The 26028-nt window shown below is 39.1% G+C and overlaps 1 protein-coding gene across 8 annotated transcripts in view; it reads right to left on the bottom strand.

Annotated features, from left to right (window-relative positions):
* Positions 1–15595: 15595 nt before the first annotated feature.
* YAP1 (Yes1 associated transcriptional regulator) overlaps positions 15596–26028 on the bottom strand; it is a 108727-nt gene continuing 98294 nt past the window's right edge. For all 8 annotated transcript variants that reach the window (XM_068556688.1, XM_068556691.1, XM_068556693.1 and 5 more), the window contains 3 exons: positions 24069–24199; positions 20547–20659; positions 15596–18681 (listed from right to left, as the gene is read on the bottom strand). In XM_068556688.1, coding sequence (XP_068412789.1) covers positions 18443–18681; positions 20547–20659; positions 24069–24199 — 483 coding nt within the window. In that variant the 3' untranslated portion in view covers positions 15596–18442. The remainder of the gene's footprint in view (positions 18682–20546; positions 20660–24068; positions 24200–26028) is intronic.

A 26028-nucleotide genomic window follows, 5' to 3' on the forward strand; every position in this document is an offset into this window, starting at 1 on the left:
AAAAAAAAAATAAAAGGACCATGCTGTAAAAGTACTTGGAATATGAATAGAGATCAGAGTCTGAAGGATGGAAATATTTTAAAGATACCATTAAAAGCCTAACAACCGACCCTACTCTCCCCAACATGAGACAGAGTAAGGGCAGGAAGGAAATGACCAGCCCACTGAGAGAGAGAAGAGACACTTACTTAACAGACTTCTCATTATACTCTAGGGAATCAAAAGGCAGCGTCCAGGAAGAGGGCAGCACAGGGTGGAGAGACCCATCTTTGGACAGATTTATGGTCCCCTCATCCTCTGAAGACATTAGGAGGGACATGCAGTCAGGTCAGTGGAGAGTGTAGAGAATGCATGACTATGGACTTGACACTAAACCTCATCATTGACTATGGCACAAATCATGTTTCCCATCCAAGTACACAGTAACTTAATGCTGGGTCTCAAGAGGTGTGCAATTAAGTCGTACCAGCACTAGGCAGAAGTTTTAAATTAAACAGATGTGATGTGTATTAATGGCCTAATGTGACATCAAAGGAGCAGTTTGGGATTATTTTCTTTCTTTCTCCAAATGGGCTTTGATCAGGCTTTCTCTCTCATATTGCCAGGATTAGTGTGATGTCTAGAGGCTTAGTGTTGGAAATGGACTGCCACTTAAGGACTCGCTGTCTGGCTGTGACTGCCACTCACTAAATCTAATTTCCTGCGTAAAGACTGGACCATCATCAGTTCTACTTAAAACGGAACAAAGCAAAGCAAACGCAGGAAGGCTTAGGATACTGTACCAGCAAATAGCAAAAATAAAACCTTCTTTAAAGAGTGTGTTTCTATTATTTGATTTCATGACTCTGCTATTTTTCTAGCATTTTAACATAGAGGAAATTAAAAAATTGGAATTAATCTGTATAAAATCTAATACTTGAAAATGGCATAGGTTCAGTATATCAATAAAGTACAGAGACCAAACAAAATATAGTCATTTGATTTAAAAGAATCCTCTTACTCCTTCTGTCCTACTCAGTGCAAATAAGGAAAGATGAGCAAAAATACACTCTAGGCCAGTAAATAAAATGGAGACCTTGAATGCCCTTTTTACTGTTGAGGAGTTCGAAAGAGAAATCTCTTCTTCTTGCAAATGAATTGACCTTATAAGCCTAACTGGTCATTTGTCATTCCTTTTGGCTTCCCAGCATCCAAGCACCGCTTCCTATATTTGCAAACCCCCAGCTCCAGTACAGAAGCTGAAATGCTGGATATTTGCTTTTCCAGGCTACCAGTCTTCCGTGTAGAGTGGAGGCATGTACTCAAGGTCCTCCCCATTAGATGCCCCTCTCCAGGACTTTGAGTTGGAAACTAGTGATACAAAAAAGTAGAGACCATACTGCCTCTGTTCTGACACAGGTGGCCACAGTGGTGGTTCCTGCAACCACTTCCCAGAGGCAGCAAACACAGACATTTTTTGTCCTTGTCCAAGACTTGACGTTAGTGGTACAAGTGGCAGTGTGTGTACCCAGCAGACTCCCTCCATAGCACGAGTTTGGGCATGGTTCCCAGCTCATCTGCAACCTCTAAATCTATGATCGACTCCACGCACTTTTTAAAAAATAAATCTGTTTTCTGCTTAAAATAGTTTGAGTTTGAGTTTGTTTCTGTTGCTTATAAAAAGAACCTTGATTCGTATAGAAACCAATGACAGGAGCAATTGCAGGCAAAAGCCTCTCAGGAAACAATCAGAACCTGGGATTCATCATTTGGACTCTCTGTGGTGACAGCAATAAAAATCCATCTAGTATTAAAGGACGGAACTCTGGGAGCCCATGCCACCACAGTGACAAAACTGTTAACCAGAAAATCATCTGAACTGCTCATTAAAGACAAGACTGTGGAGAAACAAGTGGCAACTGACACAGAACAGTATGAAAGCCACAAGGAATTGAAGAACTGTAAGAGTGGGTAGTTACTGCTGGACTGCTTAAAGAAAGACAATGTCCAGCTCAGAGTCCTAAATTGTTGGCCAAGGATCAGCTGAAAACAAAAAACTTTCTGTGATGGTACTTAAAAACACTTGTCTTTTGCAGCCACTGGGCTAAGGTAGATGAAACCAAACTAAAAGTTGGATCTTATTGATTGCCAAACTATATTAGTTGAATTCACAGATTCCCCACTTCTAAAAAGGGAAAGTTAGAACTCTGTCTGGAAAAGAATGTTGCCCCCAAATTGAAATAGATTGCGTATGGAATCTGCAGCATATTCTGAGCCTCCCTTGCTAAAGAAAGTTGCCCTGCTTCCCTTCTTATGAATCTATCTTACTTACTTGAAGACCCTACAACAACTTAGCCGGCTTGCAAGAGTAAGTCAGTTCTTCACTTGCCCTCTGCCCTCCATTGTTTGCCAAAACATAACTAGAATCAGAGCCCAGCATGCCCTGAGTGGCCAGTTTAAAAAGTCAAACTGAGGGGAGATTGTTTTGCTAATTTATATTGGGAGAAAAAAAAAAAATGATGGAATACCTAAGTGGTATTCTGATGGTGCTGGGTCAAATAGGAAGTATTAAAATTTTAGGTTAGACTGAAATTATCAATGTGGGTGAAATTACCAGAGATTCTGAAATCACTGGGCTAGGGGCAATTTAATTGTATGCTCCATTTTTATGTTAAAAGCTGGCCCACTGAAGCTAACTGAGGCAAACTATTGCCCAGACCTGCTGCAACAAACCTTCAAGTTGGCCTGATGATGCAGAAAGCCGTAAAAGCAGCAGGAACCAGGTTATTGTATCCGCAGTTGACTAAGAAATTCCTTTCATGGAAATAAGTGGACCCCTGAATCATGGCATGGGCTTTCGTTCTTTCAGCCTAAATTGATATGAAAGATAGCCAGCTGTGTTTCTAAACTCTATTGACCTGATGAATTCATTATTCTGTGAGAGCTGTTGAGACCACCAAACTTAGGGTACACCTCTGTGATTAACAGTGGGGATCCTTGGGTATCTGATGGCTTACACCAACATGTATCCTTAATCATTTGTGTATATTTTGCAGCAATTCTGAAACTAAGTGAGGGAAGTCTTAGCCACGTCTGAGTTGTCATTCTCACCAATGTGCAAACATGGACCCGCTTTTGTGGACTGCCCTGCCTTACCCATGCCAATTGAAGTTGAGAGGCTGGAAATTCCTTAGTGTAATGTGAAGGAAATAATTCAAAGACTTAAGGAGATAGGAATGTTGGGGTAAATTTTTAATGGTGAGCTGCTTGCTCATCTCCTAGCTATGTCCTTCGAAGGGCTGGAAGACACTGTTCACCAACAGCTATGGGAAACCACCAAGACCTTAAGAAGTACTGGAAAGGAGAGCACCAGCATCTTTGAATACTGCTATAGTGGCTGTCAGGAAATAACTCAATTGAAAAGAGCACCCTGATTTCTATGGGGAGAAAAAATATGACACATGGCATATGGCAGAGGCCTAGTAGAGGCCACTAATGGATGGATGCAAAGTAAGTATCATGACAAAAATAGGCAGCAAGGGTCAGAATCATTTTCAGAATAGTCTGACCTACAGGCCTGGCAGAAGCTGATAAGTACGAGTTCCCCATGGCCAAATTATAGGGCAGCCCATGCAGGTCCTACATGATCTGTATAATAATAACAAACAAAACAAAACACCCAAATCTCCAGGTTTGGTTAACTGAGGCCTGTCTTGAATCACTCTTAGATTCACAAGTGATTGGACCTGGTGAGCAGGAAATGGCTGATGATCTAGATGCCTTAGCAAGACACTTGCATCCCAGAAAGGTAGATAAATCCTACAAAAACACAGGGTCCTGACATCACGTGATGTTTCTAAGGGTCCAGAGACCTGGAGCAGTTGAGATATTTTCTCCTAAGTAAAGATTAAAATGATTGTTAAATAAGACAATTAAAAAAAAAATTCACATATCAACATAATATCTTAAGTAAAGTCAAAAGACTAGGGGCAAACTGGGAAACGTTTCTACATCTTGTATCACAGACCGAGAACAAATTTCCCATAAAGAACTCTTTCATATTCATGAGAAAAAAATCCAGCAACTCAAGAATAAAATGGGAAAATGACCTGAATGGAAAATTAAAAGAAATACAAATGAGCCTTAAATTTATGAAAGATGCTCAGTTTGACTTATAATAAGTGACATGCAAATTAAACCTGCAGAGGTATCATTTCTTACCGGTTGAATTGGCAAAATGCCAAAAGCAGGACATCGCACTCTGTTGGTAAGGTAGAACTGGCACTCTTATAATTTACTGGTGGGAGTATGAAAATGGAACAACCTCTAAGCTCTAAAATTTGTTTGTATTCATTCATCAAATTACAAATGCTTGTACACTTTCCTTTAATTCAGCGTTCTCACTTCTAGGACTCTAGCCTATAGATATATTTGTGTATGTACAAAATGATGCATGTATCAGGGGATTTATTGCAGCATTATTTGAAATGGCAAAAGATTGGAAATAATACATGTTACTAATAGGAAGCTGTTATGTTATATCCACACAACCCAATTCTGTGCAGCTGTGAAAAAAATTGTGAGTTTTATATATTGATATAGAAGATATGTAGGATATATTAAGTGAAAAAGCAAGGTACAGAACAGTGTGTATAATATGCTACTATTTGTGTAAGAAAGGTGACGGGGAGTAAGAATATTTGTTGCTGTTGCTTAAGAGGGCTTAAAACCCCTCTTAGCTGACAGAGCAAGGAAATACATGTGTGTATACTAACCCATGTATATGCACATATCTATAAATATTTTAATACATAATCACTTGTGTCTAAATTAAACTAAACATGAGTTCATACCAGTGTCTCCAATTCTAACCCATTACCACGTGGATCACTTTAGCCTCCTCCCCTTGCTTCTCTGTAACCCCTGCTCTAACAGTGAGAAACCTGGCTCTCACGGTCCCTCATCAATTTCGTTAATTATTCAGTTTCAGCAGACATTCATGGTGGTATCAGAACTGTTAACACATACCACTGTGGGAAACAACTTTATCAATCAGACTATAAGGTTTGTGTGCAGTTCCTTTTTCCTTTAGTCTTACAGACTCCATTCATTTCCAAGGTTACATAGGTCAGCAACATTTTCCCCATTCCTTTCAGTGAGGTTCTTTCATAGACTTGTAACACTTTTAGATTCTTTTGTCACTTTCTGTATTCCATCCTGGGATCCCTTACCTCCTAAACGATCTTCTAAATATTTGCATACTTTAAGGATAACTCTTTGTGTTGTAAAGTTATATGGGTTTTGACAAGTGCAGTGTCATGTATGCACCATTACAGTATCATACAGAATTCATACCCTAAAAAATCTAGAGGTAACATTTTAAAAACGGCTTTAGGGGGCTTCCCTGGTGGCGCAGTGGTTGAGAATCTGCCTGCTAATGCAAGGGACGCGGGTTCGAGCCCTGGTCTGGGAAGATCCCACATGCCGCGGAGCAACTGGGCCCGTGAGCCACAAACTACTGAGCCTGCGCGTCTGGAGCCTGTGCTCCGCAACAAGAGAGGCCGCAATAGTGAGAGGCCCGCGTACCGCGATGAAGAGTGGCCCCCACTCGCCGCAACTAGAGAAAGCCCACGCACAGAAACGAAGACCCAACACAGCCAAAAATTAATTAATTAATTAATTAATTTTAAAAAAAAAAGGCTTTATGAGATATAAATCACATGTAATAACTGTACTTATTTAAAGTAAGTGATGAGCAAAGTTTCAAATTGGAGATGCATCACTTTACAAGGTCTTCAGAAATATAAATCCCCTGAAGGAATATCATCTACTCACAGACAGACATAGAGATTTATAAGTCACAAGTCTGAAGCTTTTTTATTTTTATTTTTTAACTTAACAAAAGTAATACACACTCATTGTAGAAAAATGAGCAAATAGAGATAAATAAAAAGGAATAAAAATCACATATAATCCTACCACTCAGAGATAATCTCTGTAAACACTTTAATGTCTATAATTCTCTTTTAAAAATGTATTTAGCTATTTTTTTTAACAAAAATGGAGATAAATGTTTAATATTATTGTTTCGCTACTCAGTACTGCTTTGTGTTAGTCATGAGGTTGGTCCTAGGAATATAACTTTGTAACCTGTCTTTTCGTCAAAGAGTATTCAATATTATAAACATCTTTTCATGTCAATCAATATGCTTCTTTAACATCATTCCTGATGGTTGCATAGTATTTTATTTTATAGATATTACATAATTAATTTTGTAATCACAAATTACAAATTTGTATTTACAAATCTCCCATTTTGGAAAACTAAATTATTCCCAGAGTTTTTGCTCTTGTTTTGCTAAATCTTTACACACATCTTCAATTCTTTTCTTGGGATAAGGTGCTAGAAGCAGAAACTACTGGTAATCTTGTTAGACAACTTCAAATTGGATCTCCCATCACTTATCTTTGTTCCCTGGGCCTCTGGGCTACTGAGTTCCCCGCGGTGATGCAGATAAAGGGCCTGCTCACACTCACCACTGCCTCGGAGAAGATCTGCACGTCCCACGTCTCTCACCTCTAGGACTGAAGGTCACTTACAGTAAGGCCAGGAGGTTTCATTTCATCCATTGTCATTTGTGTATAATTTGCTTTCAAAATATTCAAAATGTATCAACAGAAAGAAAGTCTGAAAATTTTAAAGTTTTAGTCAATTTGCAAAATGTTTTCAAGTAAATTTTTAACCAGCCTCCCATTTTGTTCTACATGTTAAACAATTTGGTGTATGGCACATTGATGTAGTTAGGCCAAATGTGGATTTTAAAATACAATATTTTGGGAATTTCCTGGCGGTCCAGTGGTTAGGACTCCGTGCTTTCCCTGCTGAGGGCCTGGGTTCAAACCCCGGTCGGGGAACGAAGATCCCGCAAGCCTCGTGGTGGGACCAAAAAATAAAATAAAATACAATATTTTACATCTTATACCCACTGTATCAGTTCTGATTAATATCTCGGAATGTAATGTATACCATACAGACTCAATTTCCATAGCTGGAACATATTCTAAGAATTCTTTGCCCGTTGATTGTTTGGAACTAGAATGTTTACCCATCAAAAGCAATGTTATGAATGGTTCTCAGTCTCTAAATTAGCACATAAAATCCATCTCATTTATAGAGCAGCTGCAATATTAATCAGGAGTTCTGTGGTCAAGACCCCAACTTGGGTTACGCCAAGAAGGGAAGTTCCTCAAACAAGCCAGCCCCCTTCTCCCTGATGCCCAGTCCTGTTCAGTCCCTCCTGGGCAGAGGCTCTGCTGCTGAACTGCAAACCCAGGCAGAAAATAGGCACCTCCTGTCGGGTGTGAAAGCCAGTGCCTGGCTTTGTGGGGGGACCTCTTACCCTCACAAGTGCTGGCTTGACCTTAACTGGCTCAGGCTCTTTAAAACTAAAAGGTTCCATCTGGGACAGGGCCAGCTGGGTAGCTGTGAGTCAAAGCAGCATGATGGGAACAGACGCCCCCTTGGACACACCTTGGTGAGATAGGCCTGGAGTGATGCTCTCTCACATTTCACTTCCTCTGGGAATCTCCTCCTGACTCTCGGTATCTGGGTCAGGTGTCCCACCTATGGGATCTCTTAGCACACAGGGATGACCCAGACTGTGGCACACTCACCTGTCACTGGGGGTTTACACATCTGTGTGCTTTACCTTGGCTCAGTGGTTCTCAATCTTGGCTGCACATTAGAATTTTCTGCAGAGCTTCAAAAAATCCTGGTGCTCAGGCTATCCCCCTATCCGATTAAAGCACAATCTCTGGAGGTAGAGCCCACACATTAGGGTGTCCTTAAAGCTCCCCAAGGGATTCTAATATTCAGCCACTTCCCTAAACAATGAGTTCTTTGAAAGCGGGCACTTGCTTATTCATCGATGGTATTAGAGGAGTTAATAAATCTCTTAGAATAGTGCTGGCATATACTCAGCTCTTAACAGCTTGGTTATTATTATTATTATTATCAGCAGGAACACTGGCAGTAGCAGTAGCAGTAACTCCCCACTGGCCAGTAGGGTTCCTGACGCATAGTGGGCACCTTACCATCCACTGAACTCACACAAACTATATATTCTGAAGATAAAGAGAAGAGAGCAAGAAAAAAATAATGTCTTAGAAGCCTGGGTGATTCCATGGACCCTTCCACTCTATAAAAATAGGCGCCAGGGCAATCCTGCAACTGGTGATCTGGGTCGGCTTTTCCTTCCCTCGGTCGTAGTCCTAAGTGCCTGCTTTCCAAATGAGCATCTTGTTGTCCTATATATGGGCAATTTAAGGAGCTTTTGAGCGTAATTTTGACTCTATGTGATTTTTTTTGATGGATCAGTCTCCCCAGTCATGACTGCGCTGACCTCACTCCCGGCTACCCTGCCCCCTTGCCCGGCAAGGCTCTCTCCCCACCAACGCCCCATGAGGCCTCCCCACGCCTGGGGTGGTGCAAGGGAAGTTGTTAGTATCAGTCCTGAATAGTTCAGCAGCCATGTGAGTCGAATAGTCTTGGAAACCAGTTGCCATTTACACATTTAGCCCAAAGGAAAAACACTCTGCTGTGGCCAAGGGGAAAGGGCAGTACCATAAACAAGTCTCTTCTTTCCTAGATGCTGGTTCTGGAGAATAAAGAGAGCTCTAGGAGTCCAGCTCAGGCTTTAGGGCATTTCTTTAAAAAAGAAAAAGGAAAAAACAGGACCATCTGATGTTTTACTCAGTCAGCTTGGCCTTTGCCCTACTTGTCCCGATCAAGGGAGGTTTCTCAGCCTGGCGGCCTCATCAGGAACAGCTGGACAGATGCCAACAGCAGCCCCCCACCCCCCAAATGCCGTACACTGTAAACAAGGTGTGAAGTGCTAATCAAACACACATGGCATTCTGGTCAATTTTAAAATACACAAAGCCAATTGGAGAAATGAGGTCAATTCCTGTTAGGGATGAAATAACAGAATTGCCAACATTCTCTTGTTGTACTTATAATTTTAAATGAGAGTCTTTGGGTAGGACCAGGGATTTTTATTTTAACTATATACAGATATGTTCTAATGGGATTTGACCTGAACTTAAAAACCATGAAGTGACAAATCTTTTAGATCCATGTTGTGCATTTGGAACTGTTGTATGTTAGTTTGGGTTTCTTTCGGTTTTGCTCTTGATTTTAAAGGGGTCGTGGATTGAGCTTATTTGTGGAGTTTCCTGGGTGTCATGTTAGAGTTTAATGAGATCAAACACACTCCAGAGTTGCCCATTAAATTCATCACCTAAGTCAGTTGTTCTTCATGACAAAACAGGATTAACAGAGCAGCAACCTCTATTTTTTATCTCCATTTAGCCAACACATCTCTCATGGCTCCCAAAATCTTTATGGGTAACAACGATCTCAATCATACTTAGATAACTGTGAAATTCAGGTCGGCCTCTCCCTTGAGACGGTCAGCTCCATGAGCGCAGGGATGTTGCCCTGTTCATCACTCTGACTCCACACCCAACAGAATACCTTCCACCTAGCAGGTGCTCTCTCTATACCTTGACTGAATAGTTTCTCCTATGTGGGTGGCTTACTCTTTGGCATTTGTTTTACTCTTCAAATTCATTTATCTTTTTCCTGGACACGATTCAGTCTTCTCTTGAATGGAAAGGCCGGAGACAGTTCCTTCAGGACTTATCCCTCCCTGGAGGAGTGAACTGTGAGGGGTACTAGGAACTCATCAACACCGAGCCACCGAGGTCTTGTTGTGACTCCTCTTATAGGCAGCCACCTTTGAGAGCTTCTGGAACCATCTATCACCTACCACCTGTTCTCTGGTGGCACAGCTGCACTGGTCTGTTGCCACTGGTCTCCAGGGAGCCACACAGAAGTGAGGTTAAACTGAGGCAGTACTTTAAGATACTTTTCAAGTGTCATCTCTGCTCATACTGGCTTGTGATTGCTGCACACCAGCTGAGATGCTTGTGCTGTCACTGAAGTGCCGACATCACATCTCAACTCGTGGGCAGTGCCAAAGAGTTTCGACTGGATTTTTGCTTTAGCACATATGGAAGTACTACTGCTTCTTGTTGACAGTAAGTCTGTGACTTCAGTTTTCTTCAGGCCTTTTAGTTGCTCCATTTCTGTTCAAAGACCCACCCTTCCTCCGCCCGCCACAATGGGGTCATGGCCTTTTAGCCTATGAGTAGCTACTCTTGGCGGACTCATGAGGTTAGATTTTCCATAGTTTTTCTTTGCTTGAGGTAAGTTTCACAAGTTAGGAATCTGCTCAGACACCAGATTTCCTAATTTCTATCTCTGTATGATAAATAGAATTATTACCATCTTCAGTACTTCACTGTCTGAGCAAAGTCTGATTATACCATTGGAGAAACTAATTCAGTTGCCTTTGAAATGACTTCCCCTCCTGTCTTCCATTTGCCATGTAGAAAAAAACTGACCCATAGTATTATGGGAGTGGATCAAAGGTACCCTGAGTTCACTGTTAATTTCTGGGACTGTATATGCAGGTATCTATATTTTTTTCTCTCTTGTGTTCAGCCCATTTTGTTACCCTTTGGGTAAGTTCAATCATAATGTCCTTAAAATATGATTGGATAGCCTGTACTTTAAATAATTTTTGATGGTACCGTAAGACCTTCAAAGGCCTCCATTGTTCATTGAATATTAAAAATTTTCACCCAGGAACTCAAGCCATACACAGCACATGGTGGTAAGAGGTCAGGTTTTGGAGCCCAAAATCCACTACTCAAAGGTGTGTGAACTCTATGCCAGTTTTCTTATCTGCAGAACTAGGATAGGACCTACCTCACTGGGCTGTTGCCAGCATTAAATGAGTGAATACATGGAAAGTGCTTGGCCTATAGTGAGCACTCAATACATACTATTATCATCTGGTCCTGGCCATGGAGTGTGGTAAACTCCACGACGGCAGGGATTTGTGTCTACCATAAGAGCGTAGTCCCAGGAGGAAGTAATCTTTCCCTAGACAATACTCTCATGGTACATTGTGTGAACTACTCTTCAGCACTTAGCAGCCTTATCTATTTTGTGAGCAACTTGAGGAAGTTACCATACCATTTACTGCTCAAGACTAGAATATTACCTGGTAGTGTGTTTGCTGAATCTATGTATACATGATTCTTAAAAATGGACAGAAGACTTAATAACCTATTAGAGCACTGTCATTGTTGTGGCAGTCTTTCTAGGATTACCTCTGTGTAGAAGGCACAGTCCCGTCTGCAGTGGGGCAAGGGATAGGGAAGAGGCCCCATGAGTATGGTTAGCCTGTACGTGCAAGTTTCCCAGTTATGGGCTATGCCCTCAACTTCTACCAGTCACTTCACATAGTGTGGGATTTGGACCTGGGTTTGAGGCATTTAGTTAGGAATAGCAGTAATAATACCTATAACATATCTTATAGGACTTGGCGTGATCAAATAAGGTAACATGTACAAGTGTTTTGATAATTATTATAGAATATTCTTCATTATTGTTGAAAACAAACAGCATACTTACATAAAAATGGGAAGGAATAGGTTACTTGCTGTGTATACTAACGAGAGCAGGCAGAGGTTCATGTACCTATGCAAGTACCCTGAGTAGACTGACTTAAGTTTGAAGGACCATTTTGAATTATCCAATAACAACATAAGTCTGTAAACAAGATGATGAGAAAGATCGTATTCATGTTGAAAAACAACACTGCTTTTAAAGAATGTCAATAGTTTACCAGTTATCCCTGTAACATTTTGTTTGGGTCCTTATAACCAGTGTCAGAGGCTGTGTAAATTATAGTATTTTCACTTTACCCCTGATAGCAAAAGTTTCAGAGTCTTCAAGCCCCACAGTTAAGTGATGACAGTGGGATGTCAGCTTGATGGGGAAGAACCTGCTTTTGAAATTTGCCATATTTAGCACGGTACAACGATGAAACTGTTGGGAATGTTCAGGCCTTGAGAACTTTGATGATTTTGGAAGACTGATCGGGATTCGGTCAATAGTTAATTTTTAGTTCAAATCAATGTTAAATTTCCTAAACAACATTCCAGACGTAGCCAGGGCTTTCCACTCCATTCCAGATCAAAGATGTACCCTCAAAGGGGAGTTCGGAGCTGTTTAACATACGCATGTCCCATGAGGCATCAGCTGTTTTTCGATTGGACAGTACATGGGCTCATGCTGTGTAAGGTTTGGATTGTAAAAGACAACTAAATCTCAAGTCCATATTCTACTCTGGCCAGTCTTGTTGAGGTTATATAATAGGGCTCAAGAGACTTGTTGGTGTCCAGAGAAAACACTTCAGCAGATGGCCTCCTTCAGAAGATACTGCACATGTAGCTTTGCACAGTGTGACTTCAAGCTACTCAGTGGGCTGGCAGTTCATGAATATGATTCTTTGTATCTTTCATAAAATCTAAGGTCCTGATTCATGGGCACCCCAGTGATTGGAATCTCATACAGCTGTGATATTCTGATCATCATTCAGATCTTCATCACTGAGCCAACGAGATGCCTCTGTTGAACCCTGGCTATAGATACGCTTACCTCTTAATTGGTAGAAAGTGGTGCTTAAATACAAGTTGCTACAAAGCTCACTTAAGGAGAAATGATCTTCAGCCCAGTTTCCTAGTCCATTTATCACTACATTGGCTTCGGTAGCTCATGGAGATACTACTGAAATGCAGCAGTGCTTTTTCCTCAGATTCTGCCACTTAATCCACAGCTTTGAGAAAATGAATTTCTCTTCTAACTGGCTACATAGAGCATCATTTTAATCCTGTGTAAATCCACTATACATAAGAACTTGATTTGTAACTAATAAAAACATCCTTAAATGGAACAGAGATGTGATTTCTAATAATATCTTACAATGAAAATTATACTCAAAAGGTGATGTTTAACTCATAGACTACTTTATAGGGACTCTGTGAAGGTCATCGGAACTATAGTCTCAACATAAAATATACTTGAGACATAAGGAAATACGGGTAAAGTTGTGTCCTAACCCTAAGAAATAATTTAACAGCCTTAAAAGTCACGTTAAGTAACAGGACATCTTCCTGATTTAGATGCTATTTTTTTCTTTTGTTGTTTCTTAAGAGAGGTTTCCTTTAGTAAGAATTAAGCACTGTCCATTCATTTACTTTGCATATAAACCAGTATCAACTTCACAAAGTTACAGTAACTCTAGTATTTAATAGTTTCACTTAAAAAAAAAAAAATAGTCCAAGTGCCAGGTTAGCTGTTTAGGAATTTTACAGAAGTAGACTCTGCTCAGATTATCTCCAAATAGCACACACACAGATCCAGTTTTGTTTCCTTTTGTTTTGAACTTCTAACAGGGTCCTCACAGCTTAGATGTCAAGTCACCTAGTTCAGGAGTTTTGTTTTTGGTTAAAATATGACATTAAAAAATGCAGAGTATCTTTTCAATGTCATCTTGTTTTGCTAGTGTCTTGATTCTGCAACTGTTTTCATTCGTGGTAGTATAAGTTTGCCAGTTTAAGGCTATGTTTATGGTTAGAAAAATATTAATTTTACTTATATCAGAGCTTTTTGTATCCAAATATGGCAAAAAATATTCCATGTTTGATTTGAAAAAACTGTAGTACTAAATGTCACAGAATTCTCATCTGATATCTAGTTCAGTAAATTTTTAATTAAAGATTGTTTATCAAGTTTTTCAGGATTACTTAAATAAAGCAATTAAATGCCAACAGTTTAAAGCAGGATAGGGACCAACATGGAGACACCCTGCCAAAGACATGGTTGATTCCAGAAGCACCAGTGCACATGCAACCCTGAAGCCCAGGGGAAAGCAGTATGTGAATCTACCCATAAATACCAAATAAAGCCAGATTTTCAATATAATTGACAGTTGCCAGGACCAGGGATGGTCTAGTTGCCATTACAGGAGGTAAGAAAATGTGATGGGGGCCCTTGGGGCTGACCTTCTTTTACAACCTTAGCTGACAAGATGGAAATCAAGGGAGACTAAATGTAACTCACTGGTCTGCTGACCACCCCCTGCAGTTATCACCAATGTTTCCTTTTATTACCAGTCCTTGTTCTCTCTAGAGGCTATTTCTCCTGAGTATTTTACTGACTCAGACTGACTAAATCAGTTACCTAAAAGGTTGTACGATTCTGGTTCACAGGCTCCAGAATGACTTCAAGTCATCCAACATAAAGCACACCACCTCTTAGAGCAACTCCCTAGTAAGAGGTGCAATGTCTATAGATACAACATATGGTTTTGAGCTAAAATCTATAACCACTACATTTTGCACAAGGGGAACGATAAATTTCAAGCTCCACAAAATTAGTGTTCTACTACCATAAAGAAATTATACATAATAAAACACTGTTTTCAGATTTGCCTCACCAAAAATGATGTGTCAATAATTGAAGATATTATATACACAAACACAGAAGTAAACCCTTTTCAAAGACAATCAAATCTACCTCTTATTCAAAGTTTAGGACCTACCATTTAAGTTTGTGTGTGTTTTTATTTATAAAATAATAACTAATAATTTTCACTAATATAAGTATTATATTTTGGAGATCATTAAGAGAATATTTTGGAGAAATAAAACCAAAGGCTACTTTGAAGGAAACAGCAGTTTCTTCTGTGCTGTTACATGAAGTAAAATCATTTAAGAATGAAGCTGATACAATTCAGCTTACACACTATTATTGATGAGGATGGTCTACAGGAAGAGTACAGAACATAAAGTTCAAAGAATTATATCCATACTACAAAAGTTCCAAATGCCAAACCAACCTTAAGTTTAATCTGTCTACCGGTTACCACTGCAATCACCTTTTATTACTAGTACTTGTTCTATTGGAAGACCATTAAGAAGCCAAAAAAGTTTTAAATATATTAATCGTTAAAAACAACAAAGAACAGTTTAAAGAAAGAATATATTTGAACCATATAAACAAAAAGGTATTACATAAGAAAAAATAATGTAACAATTTATGTAAGTACCTAACATATGAGCATGCGCTTAACATCTAAAACAAAAAATAAAAAGGTAACATTGGTACTATATATATATATTTGACAAGTGTGCATTAAAGAATTCTCTAATATAAAACATTTAAAATGTGGAGAATACTTTTTCAAGATACAGAAAACAACTGTTAAGATAGGCACACCCACAACTCTTTAAAAACCGTGCTTATGGAAGATAAAATTGATCTGAGCATTCCTTCTCAGATGTGCAGAAGCTCTGAAATTGTAAATCATTTGATATTGCCTCCCACTTTTGCACTGTTTGAATTTCAACACTGATTGGTATGAATTACACAATTAAATAGTTTTTCAGTGTTTCTGCCAAGGTTCCATATAGAATGCATCTATTTAGTATGAATACTTAAAACAGCAACATCGTTTGTATAAAAGTCACTTCCTTATATTCTTTTTATCCTTTTTTTTAAAAAGGCACTATATTTAGAAAATAGTAATTATAACAAATAGTGCTCTGGAAAATCTGAAACTCCAAATCAATGTGCTCCATCAACCATAAGTAGATCTAAGAAGCACTAACTAAAAAGAACACGACTGTAAAAAGCTGATAAATTTAAAGATTATAAAATTGGTTTATTGTAAAAGCAATTCAAGAATACCCAGTTAAAATCTTATCCCAATGCCACCCAATACAACCAAGAAGCAGTTAAACACGTTACATTAGGAATAAGGACATAAAACAAGGAAGAGCACATCAAGGCTGTGATTCAAACTCAGAAAGAGAAAGGCTTAGGTCTCCTTCAGGTGAGTACAGAGGGTACGATAAGATCAAAGCACCATGTCTGTTAGGTACCACGGTGCTGCTTCAACACTGAGGTATAACTGGGTAAATTAAAGGTGAGAGGAAATGAAGAACTCCATATTTTTGTTTTGTGGGTGTACTTAAGTGATTAAAATTTTAGGAACAACTGACTTTAATGACAGCAAGATGCAAGACAAGTCTTTATTGAAGAAAAAGAAGCTTATAAAGTTCTCTATCAAGGTCCCACTAAGTCTTCACAACTCCCCTCCCACCTTCCCACCCTCTCCCCTAATCTAAAGCTACTCTGCTGATATATAAAATGCGATCTTAATTTGTGGCTTAATGGCAAATTGTAAGCACTCCTTCCAAGTAGCTTTGATCTTCTGCACATAAAAAAGCCAACATGCTGTATCATCCATCCATAAACTCAATTATGCATTCTAGGCAGAATTTCATTATTCCTCTAAAAAAATCAATACATCTGCACAGTGGCCATTTCCCCCCAGACTTAATTCAAGATTTAATCTTTCTTCTGTTTTCTTAATAATAGCCTTAGAGTCAATTATTACGAATGATCGACCTATGAATCATTATATACAACACAGTGATTGCATTTTGAGCACTGAAATTACTTAATATAAAACTTCTTACTTCCAACTTTTGCACTCCTCTAAATTGAAGGGTCAAAATGCTTAGATTCTGTAATCAGAAAGAAAAAAAAAACACTTGTCTTCCTAAGCTGAGGCTTTTCATAGCAGTTTTAGCCAGGAAAAGAGATTTTATGTCTTATAAACCCTTGAAAATAAGGGCTTACTCTAGAAACACTGAAAGACCCTTAATCTTAGAGGTGCTAGCTGATACCACTATAATTCACAACCAAGTATTACTTCATAGCTTATACTGAAGGTTTGATTCATGCTCATTTTGTTCCTTTAAAAATACTCTTTGGAAAACATTATTACTCCTGTAGACACATACTCTAGTTATATCTCTTCCAGTAAAAATAAAAGTATAATCATGATTATCTCTATTTCTTTGCTAAATTCAACTACCAATATACATTAATCTGATCACTTTACCGGCTAACTTATGACCTTACAGTATTCTATATACTATCCAGGGTCAATTCTCAGCATACAGAAGCAGAAGCAAGTCTTAGAAAAATGATTTTGTAGGCAATATTTCAATGTAGTCCTTAATGTGTTCATTACAAAAGAGAACTAAAGTACTAGAGTTTACTTCCAAAACTAAGGCAAAGGTAAACTTTCAAAGCTAAAGGAAGGTAAACCACTATATAAAGCTTACTTCTGTCATGTACACTATGAACCTAACTCAGTGATTTCCCATCAAGACTTAAAATTAGTCTGAGGGACTAACCAGGGGATAATAAAGCCATTTCTTGTTTGCTTCTTTCAAATTCATCAGATAATATCCATTGTGTGCCCAGAGGGCATACAGGACTCCTCTAGACACTACCCATAATAACAGCCCTTTCTAGAACACTAAACTACCACCAACATCTGCAGACTGCCCCAACCAGATTTAAACTACCTGTGAAATATAAACTACTAGTCATGTATTCTAAATGCATACATTCAAAGCTACCATTTTAAAATAAATTGGAAAGTAGGGAAAACTTAAAAAAAGAGATACATTCTGCTATCACACTATCATAAACATTATAAGTGTGTGTGTGGGTATATATAGAGAGAGCAGATTACCAAGATTTAAATAAGATGGTAAAAAAAAACCAGGACATGTAGATTTACCAAAGGAACTACAATAACTGTCCCAAGCTACAAGTATAAACAGATTCACTATAATGGTAATTTGCCTAAGTTCTGAGAAACAACAACAACAACAAAAAAAAAAAAAAAAAGAAAAAAACAAAAAAACCCCCCAAAACAATAAAAACCCCAACCAAGACAAAAAACAAACAAAAAAGAAACCAACAACAACAACAAACCACAATAAAACCCACCAAAACCTATACTAGAGTATGTGGCAATAATTAATATATTTCTATGGAAATTATCTCAAGCCTTATAAGCTCCTAAAATAAAATCAAGGTCACTATGTGACTAATGATAGCACTAGGAGGAAAAAAAACCCACTGAAAGTAAAACAGTCTTCAGCCTTGGTTTCAGCTATCTCTTCAAATCAGCGTAAGTACTTAATATCAGATACAACATTTTTGGCTTGTCAGACCAGTAAGTCATGTTTTTCCACTGGCCAAAGGCAGCTGAAGAAACAATTGCTTGAACAAACTAAATGCTGTGACGTGAAGCATTTGACTTCCAAGTCTGAGTATTTAGTTAAAATGATTGGTGAACGTCTAACTGGGCAAAAGGAATGGCATCCATCATCCAAACAGGCTCACTTCCCCCAGCCCCCAAAACAAACAGTAGTTATAATAGCAAAAGAAACAAAAAAAGTTTTTTTTGATTCTTTAGAGCCAAATATGGAAGAGGTCAGCAATATATTAACAGCAGCAATGGACAAGGAAGAGCAAAATAGTGGATGAAAGAATCTTGCTGGACGTTTGTTCATCTTTTTCTGTATTAGCCAGAAGATCACAACCGGCTTATTTGGAAATTTCAGGTATATCTCCTTAGATCCTTCACAGATTTAGAATTCAGTCTACCTGAGGGCTCTATAACCATGTAAGAAAGCTTTCTTTATCTAGCTTGGTGGCGGCCAAAACAGACTCCATGTCATTAAGGATGTCAGAACTCAAAGCTTCTTGTAGGCTTGGCATCAACTCCTCTCCTTCTATGTTCATTCCATCTCCTTCCAGTGTTCCAAGGTCCACATTTGTCCCAGGAATGGCTTCAAGATAGTCTGGGAAACGGTTCTGCTGTGAGGGTAGGGTGCTTTGGTTGATAGTGTCACCTAGACGGAACAGGAAGAGAGAAAGAGAATAGGTCCTTTCTGAAAAGCTAACATCAGAGCCGTATCATGTGAGTATCCATAAATGCACAGGGAAAGAAACGCATTCCTGACCAACCTCCTCCACTGGCCCACAGTTTACTTAAGGTCAAACAACCCACAGATAGCAAAGTAACAACGCAAGTTTCCTTTTGCTTCAAAATTGTTCAGATATTGAACAAGCTTGACTGCTTACTACTATGTGCTGAGCAGTGAAGGGGGTCCTGAAAAAAAATTACTTGAAAAATTATATGCAGCAAGAGAGAAAGAACAAGTATGACATAACAGCATCACTACTTGACTCTCTTCCAGGTATGCACCACCATAATAAGATAAAATATAAAAATGAATGGTATAGACCTGTCTTTCTCTGAAGTACACACTGGGGGACAGAATAAAAGAACTGCACGAAACTCTATTCCACCCTTGGGAGATTCACATTCACAACAGTAAAAACAAGCCTCCCAAAAAGTCCCTGGATAGATAAGTCTTCCTAGTTTTGCTTCTAGGTTTCCCAAACTTACCTTGCCAAGAAACCTTTTTGCCCATGACAATGTTAACATTCCTTAACACTTCAATGGAACATGCTTTCAGAAAAACTAATATAAACCATTAAGTGTTAAAAAGGTTTAGAGAGAAGAAAGAAATGGGGGGACAGAGGAGTCAGGAAAGGTGTTATGAATGAGATGGGTCTGAAGCGACTCCTGTGGATGATTTAAGATTTAGATGAAGAGAGCTGTGGATTCCCAGAAGCATCAAAGCCATGAGCTGGATGAGCACAGATACAGAAGACTTGCCAAACACTTTTAGAAGCTGCCAGCTAAAGAACTAGCTAGCTGGAGAACTGCTTCATTTCCCCGCCAATTCGTGCCCTCTGATAGCTGCCAGGTCCAGGGTCACCGGGTAAGCTACAGGAAAAAGGGTTCTATAATTACCCCTGTGAGGCAGGTATTTCTTAGCTTCTGCAAGATCCTTGCAACTATTCTAATAAAAAAGTAGGTAAGCCCCACCACCTAGCCCTTTCCTACCTGGCTTCCTGAGCCCCACACCACCTAAATTGGACCAAAGACCCTCACAAAAAAGAGGGAAGCAGACAATGAATCACATATAGAGACATATGAATCACATATAGAGATCTTCTCCAAAATTAAGAACACAAATCCAGGGGCTTCCCTGGTGGCACAGTGGTTAAGAATCCGCCTGACAATGCAGGGGACACGGGTTCGAGCCCTGGTTCGGGAAGATCCCACATGCCGTGGAGCAACTAAGCCCGTGCACCACAACTACTGAGCCTGCGCTCTAGAGCCTGCGAGCCAAAACTACTGAAGCCCGTGTTCCGCAACAAGAGAAGCCACCACAATGAGAAGCCTGCGCACTGCAACGAAGAGTAGCCCCCGCTCGCTGCAACTAGAGAAAGCCCGCGAGCAGCAACAAAGATCCAACGTAGCCAAAAAAACAAACAAACAAAAATTTATTGAAAAAAACAGAAAAAAGAATACAAATCCATATAACAGAGACTTCTAATAGGGTCCTCAACTGCTTTGTCAATTAACTCAATGCTTTAAATGCTAAAATATAAAATAAGTCATGTCAAATAGAGCTGAGATATTCATGACATTTAAAAACTGGGAAAAGACTTAAATTACAAGATGCCAAAAAAACAAACAAAAAAACCCCACAAAGCAAACTCAGTTTGAATTGAAGTTTACAGGATCTTAATTGGTTTTCTTCTGAATAATCTTTGCTCACAATAGTTTAATTAGACCTGGTAATACAATGACTATTTCTGACTGAAAGCTAGATTACCAAGAGGAATAAAGAATACCAACCTGTATCCATTTCATCAACACTGTTCAAGAAGTCGTCTGGGGTCCGAGGGACACTGTAGCTGCTCATGCTTAGTCCGCTGTCTGTGCTCTCATCTCGAGAGTGATAGGTGCCACTACAAAGAATGAGAGTTAAAGACCAACACAAAAAATTTAAGAAATGATTTCAAGGTAAAAATATAAACACCTGCTGAGTACCAACATGATTCTCAAAGAGGATTAGTGAAAATTCTTGCCCTGCAGCATCTGAAACAAGCACCCTCCTTCAGGGCCCATACAAAGCTCTTTTGCTATGAGGTGAAACAGACAAGTTGATCCTAATTGAAACTGGCAACTTTAGGGGGCCAAAACTTCTCCTAAGGTTCTGGGCTTGGTGGCAATAAGGGAAAAGAAAGATATTTCCAGTTTTCCTAGGTGACAGAAAATTCTCTGTGTAGATATTCTCTAGTATCATTTGAATCTAGGGGCTCCACATGGCTCATCTGTTACAAGGTCTCAATTCCCCAAGTGGCGGTGGTCACAGGCATAGGTCAAAACACAACCTCCAGGTGGGTGGTGAGACAGGTCTGCACTAGATTCATGCTAAATTCCTAGCTCTCATGCAGAGAGTTTAAGCCAGAAAAATCAAACCAAAATAAAGAACCAGAATTTCTTTTTGGACTGGGCCAAAACAGATGAGTCACTGCCGATAAGAACTGAACTCCCTAGCTTGATCTCCTTGTTTCTGTTTGGGAAAGGCGGGGAGCCACAAACAAACACCTTAGCATGAGATAGGAGTCCTGAGAGTTCCAGTTGAAGGAAAGATTAAAAACAAAAAACAAAAAAAACTACAAGGCACATACCTTGAGAAAAACAGAAAAATATGAGCCAAGACAGATTTTTACTTTAGGCTAAATGAAAAGTATCACAGATTTACATACAAGTATGGTAAATATCCTTAGACTATTACTTTCATAAATACGACACTCTCCTAACCTAGTAGCACGCAGACACCAGGTGGCATCGCCTGTAAAATTGGGGGCTCTACTAATTCTAGAAAATCTTATGGCAAAGTGTGAAATAAAGGCAATTGTTCTTAATGGTCTCTGAGTACAGTGCAAACTCTAACTTTCCCCACAGCTTGGACACTTAAACAGCTGTTTAGCTTACACAAAAGTTAAACAAAAAATAACTAAGCTTTAAGAACAAGCTTTAACAGTTGCTCAAGGTCGAAAGCTCAGCCCCCTAAATTTCTTTCCTAAATTACTCAATGCACTTGCCTTGTTCTCCCTCCCCTTCACTCTGTATATTGCAACCACTAGTTTAATGCTTCTGTCAGATTTTGGCAAGATTCAAAAGCCTCACACAGATCCAAGAAAACACACATTTGCCTCTGAGACCATTTGTATACAATGCAGCTACTTTGGAGAAGGTCTCAGGATGTGGTTTGTTTTTATTTTGCCTGTCTTGATCTGGGACAAGGGCCTGGTCCTAGTCATCACTCTATTCCCACTGCTAAGCACGGAGCACGTATCAAGACACTCAAGACTCTGTTACAGTATAGCTGAATTTACACAGTTGTTCAGAGTTCTTTCCAAGCCTCAGGGGAAGCACATGGGCACTCCTGAGGACCGAGTTCACAAGGCCATTTCCCTGATTAGGAACTGCTCCCTGCAGCCCCCCACCTCCCTTCAATAAACATTCACTGAGCATCTGCTACTACGCGATAGGGATTAGACTAGTCTGAGGATACAGAGGTTAACGACAACAAAAATCTACAACTGATGCTTTCTGAGAGGCTCACAACTTCAGGGAGGGAGGTGAACAAACCCATTAATGAATCATATACAAGGGCTACGTGAGCAAAGTGCTTTCAGAACGAAGAGGAGTAAGCTTGAAAAGTACAGGGGAAAGGTTTCATGGAAGGGGATGTGGGAGCTGGCCTTGAAAGAGCTCAGAGTAAAAGGGAGATGAGGGGATGTCCCACCACTACTAAGAGTCAACTCCATGGCAAGTTAGGGGAACAAGTGTTTAGAGCTTAAGGAATATGTATAAATCGAATAATGGGCAGTGGGGAAACCATCAAGAGTTTCTGAAAAGAAAAATGTTATAGTCAGATGTGTGTTTTAGAAACTGGGGGTACTACAGAGAGTAGACATGGGGTTTTGCCCTGAGACTAACAACACTGGTAATGTTCCACTCTGTGATCTTTACCAGAAAACAGAATTTTAAACTGTAGCTCAGCTCTTATCAAAAGTTTTAAGAAAGAATCTGCACAAATGACTATCAGGAGGATATGCAGTCTATCCATTTTTTTCCAAATGGTCTAATTTTATCCCTGGATCAATACAGGCCTTCAATAAGATGGGTACTGCAATTATATTGATCTGAAATTTCCTTTGTGGAAAAGAAAGTTCTGTGGCTATGACCTTTCCTAATTAACCTCAGTTTAAGCTTAGAACTACAGTCTTATATAAATACACTCAATTTTTGGCAGAACTTTAAACTGCATATGTCAGAAGAGTAAATACAAACTTAAATACATTTTAGATGGCCTTTGAAACCAAACTTACCAATTAGGGCACCAGCACTAACCTTAAGACAGAGCAAATGACAGAAAATTCTATTGTACTAAATATTTTGGTATGACAAGGTATTTTGTTTTTCTTAGGATCAGGATGTTTTCAATTCAATTGGTGAGAATGGAAAGGGTGGCATTATAGCCTTCTTAAACAAAAATACCTCTAAATGTTTTAAAAAGTACACTGTTTAAAATTGGTTAAAAAAAAAACAAAAGCAAAGACCAGAAAGCGTTTGTTCCTTATTTTAAAAAGCTCAAACTCCATAAATATTTGACAATCTAGAAGAAACAACTGTAGTCAAATCTTAATTTTAAACGGCCTTCTAGGCAAAGAATATGTTCCGTCTCCGCTTGCAGTTTTCAACATAGCCCTACATATAATAACATCTTTGCAATATGCCTGAAACCCAAGATTTGTGGTAACTCACTAAAAATCATCCTTAAACTATGTTACTTTCAATACTCTTTAATATTAATACATTATTTGAAAGAGGCACAACCTTCCTTTTTATCTCCTTGACCTACAGCCCTTAAGAACATGAGGCCTTACAGCGCTCCTGCAGTGAAACCTTTCAGGCTGAACACTTACGTGGAAAATGCCTTCTAGTGATCCTTACGATGCAGCCCTAAGTAGCTTTAAGATGCAGTTCATTTGCTTTTATAGAAAGGCATTCACATGTTCCTTCATGATTCTGCAAGTAACTGTTTTTCAACAGTATAGGCACAAGCAAACACATGACTGTGAATAAGTATCCCCTCTACAAGTCTCAACAACTCATTTCCTCTCACATGAGCCAGCTTTCAATCCTCAAGTTTTACTGTACTAGCCATTTATGGAGAGATTCATTTACAGCTATGGTTTTTGGCCCACAAAGATGTTCAAACAGCTTATTACAAGTACTAAGGAGAATCACCTTAAAACTATGATCTTTTTCAGATGTTGGCCAGTAGCAACTCTTACCAACCTGTTAAGAAAGGGATCTGAGCTATTGGTCGTCATTGTTCTCAATTCCTGAGACATCCCAGGAGAAGATACTGGATTTTGAGTCCCACCATCCTGCTCCAGTGTTGGTAACTGGCTTCGGAGAGCTAATTCCTAGAAAAAAATCAACACAAATAAACAGAATCAATCTATTGATTAACAAATTTATCGTTAGGTTTAAAGTAATAAACTTGTACATATAAAGCTGAAGTATTAACATCTAAAAGTTAATGAGTTTCCCAATCAGAAGGACCAGGTTCTTCTATCCATTTCAAGTGATTAAACATTAAATTATATAAACTGAAAGTTTAATTAGTCTTATTAACCCCAAAACATATATACTTAACTACTTAGCTTCCTTTTGGTATTTTCCTTTTCTGGCAGACACTCCTAAATCCCTCCTTTGGGGAAGGATGGCAAGTCTGATCTTTAAAAAAAGAATTCTTCTTAAAGCTTATTTTTACTCAACAACCCTCATATGGTTTTATATGTTTGGCACCAGTAATAAAAATAAAGTCAAAAGAACAAAATTTGGTGATTTACCAAGACACCAACACTCCTCACTGCCCTCCTGCACTGTTTTACACTTTGGTATCAAGTAACTCATTCTGACTTCAGGTTTTTCAATCTTGAGCTATCTTCTGGGGCATCCAACAATTTCTCAGCAAGATTCTACCTGGAAACTGAGCAAAAGCTATGGGCCATTACTACCCTGATCGTTTCAGAAGGCCTGCCTCAACGTGCTTCCAAACATTCCAGGCCTCAGCTTTATATTTGCCTGGGGCTTCAAGGCGAGTTCACCTCACTCTGGCCAACTCTTACACCTTCATTACCACCCGGTTCTTTTCCTCACCTTTTCATCTGTTCGCTGTTCCCTGCCCTGAGGATTTCCGCTGTGCCTCTCAAGCTCTCATAAACTCAACTCTGCTGGAGCATCAGCTTTCTCTCCCTCCACATCTTTGGTTTGACCTGAACTATGGCTTTTTATCACAAAGGATACTACCTCACCCCCTGCAGCCTTCCTGAGCCAAGCCTGCTGGCTGAGGCACACGCCATCTCCAGCACCCTCACTCTCAGTCACCACTGGGTCCAGAAGCAGTGGAGATATTCTCTGAGCTCTGCACCACCACTTCTAGACTATGCAACAACCACTTCTTTTTACTCAGGTTTCTGCCTTCTAGATAACCCACGCTTTAAATGGGTTTCTTAACCGGAGGATCATGACAGAAAGCAGAGGCTCTGTGAACTTGGATGGAGAAAAAAAATTACATCTTTATTTTCATTAACCTATAACTAAAATCTAGCATTTTCTTCAATTATAAATATAGGCAACAAACAGTAGTATTTACTATACCTTTGACTTTTCAGCTTTTCATCAACAAAAAACATTTTCATATCATGCTCTAATTGTTGCAAATATATTAAAATACCATTTATGTTCATTACTATTTCAATATTATATTAATTTTAAGACATGCCACTATATCTTATTACTTATACATTATGTAGATGATTCACTCAACATGAGTTCCTTGAATTTCTGCATTCCAGTGATCTTCATCCCTACCTACCTCAATCACCCACTTGTACAGCCAAGACCTTGCTATTCAAAACCAAACCTACCTCTACAATCTTTACTCATGTCTGGGACAATAATCACTGTTTCACTTCATTGCAACTGCATCTATCACCCGGGAACTGTCAACATCCATGCACAAGATCTATACAGTAATCTAATGTTGAAATTCCTGGCTCTCTAAATTGCAATGATATTGACCACTTTACCATTGTATTTCAGTCATTAACTTCCTCGGTCACACCTTGAACTGGTTTAGAAACTTCTTCCCCAGAAATCTTACATGTACTCATCCTGCTTTCTGGAACCATATTTTTTCTTTCCACCCAGTTTCTTCTGCCTCCTACTATTCCAATCTATTGGCTCT

The sequence above is a fragment of the Eschrichtius robustus genome, chromosome 11, assembly GCF_028021215.1.
Source record: "Eschrichtius robustus isolate mEscRob2 chromosome 11, mEscRob2.pri, whole genome shotgun sequence".
In the NCBI taxonomy this organism is placed as follows: domain Eukaryota; kingdom Metazoa; phylum Chordata; class Mammalia; order Artiodactyla; family Eschrichtiidae; genus Eschrichtius; species Eschrichtius robustus.